The 5024-nt window shown below is 44.6% G+C and overlaps 1 protein-coding gene across 1 annotated transcript; it reads left to right on the top strand.

The window, feature by feature from the left end:
• The first annotated feature begins 753 nt into the window (after window positions 1–753).
• On the top strand, window positions 754–1786 carry LOC107673427 (protein C8orf4 homolog). The gene has a single exon (XM_016467019.1). It carries the CDS (start codon window positions 959–961, stop codon window positions 1259–1261), a length of 303 nt encoding a protein of 100 aa, XP_016322505.1. The 5' UTR covers window positions 754–958; the 3' UTR covers window positions 1262–1786.
• The last annotated feature ends 3238 nt before the right edge of the window (window positions 1787–5024 follow it).

Here is a 5024-nt window from a genome sequence, read left to right as displayed (position 1 = left end):
GCAGTTTTGAAGAGCGCTAGTTAAAAAGACACAACTTTGGGATCTACTGTTCATTTACAGGCGGCTGTAAAACTACAGCATAGACAATGTATTAACATAGATGTTTGTTTCAAAGACTTGCATCAGTCTTTTAAACATGCATATAAATAGGCCTATTACATCATCCATGGCATAGTTAGTAAAGAATTGGTTAAAGAGGTTAATACAGTTAATGACACCTAATTAGAACACCATTGTGATGACACCATAATTATTCAGAATTCTATGATGAGAGTCAAGTGAGTTTTGTCACGAAACTACAGTAGCCTACAGTAATTTGTATTGCTTGCATAGAACATTATTACGTATGAAATGACCAGTCAAATGATGGGGTCTGTTAGATTTATGACATAAGATGCCCTTACTGAATAAATGAATACAAAAAAAAAAAAAAAAAAAAAAAAACTTACTGACCCCCAAAATTTTTAATGCATGTTTTTTTTTGTCAGGGAGTGAGGTCATATCATCTTGCATAGGGCGCACCAGACTTTTCACCTGATTTTAGGGTTCCCACATCTCCAAAATCCCGCATTCCTACAAAATGTGGTAAGATCTAAATGAAAAGCTATTATAAAATTTCTTAAAGGTAAGATCAGGCCGAAAAAAACTCCATAGGTTGCAAATACACCCCCTATGTGATAAACCTTGCGCACTCATGACGTCAGCGCTCTCATCCATAATTACTGGCATTTCCAAAGCTAGAGGCATGTTGGCGAAATAGTAGTTGGCTGCAAACGGGAAGGCGTTCCTCTGGGTAGGCAGCGCGGAAGAAGTCATCTCCGTAAGCGGGACCTGCGCTGTCGTTCTATAAAGAGCTTGCCCTCACTGTAAACTCCTCACTCGACTCACAGCCACCAAAGCGGCTCAGACCGGTCAAGTTGGCGACTCCAACGCTGCTAAACAACACCAAAGCCGCAAGATGTCTACCGACTCGTACTCAGAATCTCGCCGGGTCTGCCCTTCGATCCACGGCAACAAGTTTGACACGGCGAACCGCAAGCGAGCGGTGGCCAACATCTTCGAGAACGTCAACCAGGACGCGCTCATGAGACTCTTCCAGAAAACTGGGGACATGAAAGCCGAGGAGAGAGTGAGAAGCATCTTCTCCTTCGCGCACGACCCCGAAGAGACGGCCAAAGCTCTGATGGCCCTCAAGCAGAGGAAGAAGGACAAGTTCCTGCGGATCGCGGGGATGGTGCGACACTTTCTGAAGCTGCGTTGAGCGTCTTCACGCGTTGACCCGCGGGTTCATTTTAGACTGCTGGTGACATTTACAACCTGGCGATAACAGACACGTCCAGAGTGGTCGAGAAGGAACCACACCGAGATGAAGGAAAGCCTCGTAAATGACACGAGCCCTTTCATGAAGGATGGGACGCACGGGAGCTGGAGCTGTGGAGGCGCTCGGTGTGAAGGAATCACGCGGCGCGAGCACGCCGAGCCCCTAGTGCATCATAACGTGAAATACATGTCTCGTGAACTCTATGCATTTTAAAAATGGACTTTATCACGAACTTCTGCACCTTATAGGTGTACTTGCTGGTGCACAAGAACTATGACTGGAGACAGAAGTTATATTGCCTGAAAACTGCCTATAAACATTATGCCTTGTCTCTATGCCGGTTTAATATTGTGATATGTGTTAACACTCAACGCCACTTATTTATTTGTCACAATGTTATAACACCAGTTATGCATTTTTCACAATATTATTTTTCATTGTTTGTATAATAAATTATTAACTAAACACCTGGACTCTCTTCTCTTTCTTGACTTCATATTTTTAAAAATAAATTGTAGAAATTGTGGGTTCTCCTGGACCCATGGGTGATCCCATGTTTCTCACACAAAAGGGTAAAAGCTGTCACTGGGGTGGTACTCTTTCAAAAGCTATGCTACTATTTGTACCATTAAGTTACTAATATGTACACAGGTACTGTACCAATATGTACCCTTAGGGCTAAATTAGGTACAAAGTAGATACACTCTAAAAAAAATGCTGGGTTGTTTCAACCCAACTTTGGGTCAAATATGGACTAACCCAACTTTTGGGTTAAAAATTTAATTTAAAAATTTAACCCAACAGCTAGGTTAGTCCATATTTAACCCAAAGTTGGGTTGAAACAACCCAGCATGTTTTAAAGTGTACTGCCTTGTTTACAGAAATGTTAAGGTACAGAAGTATTTCAGCAGAGTTTGACATTGCTGTTGTGTTTAATCTAAAAACTAGTCAGTTACAGCACAGTGTAACCCACAAACCCAGCAGTCATCCTGGGAGCTGTAAAATATATGGTTGTCAACAATAACATTTTTATTAGCTCTTAGGGGTATTTGTTTTTTAACTTTCACTTTTTGGACTGTTTGCAGGATGGTCACATCTGTCACTCACCACAAGGTCTAGTTCAGTGTTTCTCAACCAGGGGTCCGTGGACCCCTAGTGGTCCTTGACATAAGGCCAGGGGGTCCGTATAAAGTATGAATTTTTGTATACATTTTGTATATTTTGACATGACATGTTCCCATGAAAGAAAAATCCAATATAGCTGATGATATGGCCAAATACTGGACAAGTCAGCTAAATTGAATTATACTTGACTGCATTTGGTCCTCACGAAGACACAAATTATACAAGTTCATTTCGTTCTGGGGGTCCTTGAGGATGGTTCTGAATTGGACTGGGGTCCGGTACGCCAAAAGGTTGAGATTCACTGGTCTAGTTAACCTTCATTCAGGCTTGTCCCTTTGCTTTGCAGATTACCAAACCGGCGTGAACCAGTTTCTGGTTGATTCAGCCGTGTTTGTTAAAGGTGTATTACATTACCATGGTGTGTAGTTTACCAATCTCTTTAGATCCTCCTCTGTCATTTTATATATATATATATAGCGATAAGTAATTTTGTGCATTCAGGTGTTTTGTCAGACTTTTGGCATGGTTTAGGATTAGGGCTGGCAGAGGGGAAGATCAGTGGATGCCTGTTAATCTTAATGCTCTGATCGGTCACTACTGGCTCAAACCAGTTCTGATTGCCTGGGAATGCGTCATCTGACATCTGACTACCTGGCGGTAATGTAAGGTCTAGACAACAGAGCCCAACACCTTACCTCTTCTTCTTCACTGCCAAGAGGGAATTTCCCGTGTAAACATTCACCTGCCAAAGGTGACTATGGTGGAGAGAGACACACGCACACACACACACACACTTAAAAGTGATTGCAACAGGTCGTGTGAAGTGTGACCTATTATTAAAACCTTTGAACTAGAGCAGCTGTGAGAGTTCAGTAACACAATGAAATGCAACATGATATTGCTATAAGACAGACGCTGCAACGTGCTTAATGTTTGAGTTATTCAGCTTGCATCCAATTTTCTGTTCAAGCAAACCACTATTTTTTTTTAATTCGTCTGTCAGCTTTCATTTCTGAAATGAATCATTTCATTCCTGTTTTTTTTTTTCCTTTTACGGTAACATGCTTGTTTAGGTCTACTATGCCTAAATATTTAAGCCAGTTGTCCTGTCTGTCTTGTGTGTTGTATGATATGCTTGACTCAGGATTGTCCTCTCTCTCCCACCCTTTTCCTGTCTTTCACTGTGTTCAGGGCAGGGAACTTTGAAGTGAACAGACTGTGTGGAAGCAATATGTGTATGTGTGTGTGTGTGCGCATAAGTTTCTATAGTGACAGAAGGAACAAGGTAGAACTGACAGCAAAGCTGCTTTTATCAGTTTACACAGGACTCAGGCCTCTCCAGTACAAACCGGTTCAGAGACTGACAACTGATAAAGGAACCAAAACTGCTTGTGGTGTTGCATCAGTGTTAGTGAGGAGGAAAAGTTAATTTAGGCGAACAAGAAAATAACTTCTAGTAGCATGTGGTGGTCTTTTGAAATTGAGCAAGTTTTTTTTTTTGTCCAATATAAATTTATTCCACATGTCCATTTGGTGTTACCTTGTTTTCCATATTAAAGGCATGTGGATGGAACGTCTAGGTTACTTGTGTAACCCTCGTTCCCTGAAGGAGGGAACGGAGACGTTACGTCAGTCGTGACTGACGAATTGGGATCTCGCCCGAGAGCGGTGGTAAAGCAACTGTGGCGACAGAACGTAACGTCTCCGTTCCCTCCTTCAGGGAACGAGGGTTACACAAGTAACCTAGACGTTCCCTTTCAGTCAGTCACGTTCGACGTTACGTCAGTCGTGACTGACGAATTGGGATCCGTATGGAAAACGCCACTATTGCTGACCCCCTCCAGTGCCCTGCGGAACCCCCACACCAGCTGGGGCGGAAGATAGGACAGCGGCTAGGCAGAGGTGTCCGCCACTGCTGTTCCCTACAGTGGTACATTGGATAACACTGGGAAAGCGTACCCAGTTGGGACGCTACGGAAGCCACATCCTGCGCATAGGAGGTAACATGTGGAATTACACATATGGACTGACCTAGGGCAGTGCTACATCTGGAAATCCCTGCGGTAGACTCAACCCGCCCGGGGTGAGATAACTATGCAGCAGAGATGGCAGCGAATGACTGCCAGGGAAAGACACGGGCTAACCGAGAGGGGAGCCGTACCGTGGAAGAATACACATGTGGGATCACCCGAAGGGGGAATCACTACACACGGGCACCTAGCCCAGCACAAGGGCTGACCTTGGGCATGCACACGAGTGCTGAGCCTGGCGTCTGGCGCTCCGCCACGCCTGACCGCCGAGGGTGCGGGAGGAACTCCACCAGGGTTCGCCATGGGAAACTGAACTGAGGAGCAAGAAAAGCGCACATATCCGGTCCGTAGAGGGGAATGGCGCAGCAAGCGTGATCGACACCGAGCAGGTCCGATGTTACTGCCTACCTGAGGTGAGTACACGAGAGGACACGGGCTCTACACGGAGATTATAGAATCTCGCAAACGTGTTAGGCGTCGCCCAGCCGGCAGCTCTACAGATCTCTGCTATCGAGGTGCCCCGCGCCAATGCCCAAGAAGATGCCACT

Source organism: Sinocyclocheilus anshuiensis, unplaced genomic scaffold, assembly GCF_001515605.1.
Source record: "Sinocyclocheilus anshuiensis isolate Anshui unplaced genomic scaffold, SAMN03320099.WGS_v1.1 scaffold508, whole genome shotgun sequence".
Taxonomy (NCBI): Eukaryota; Metazoa; Chordata; class Actinopteri; order Cypriniformes; family Cyprinidae; genus Sinocyclocheilus; species Sinocyclocheilus anshuiensis.
Note: the sequence above shows the minus strand (reverse complement) of the source record. Positions and strands in the feature narration are given on the sequence as shown.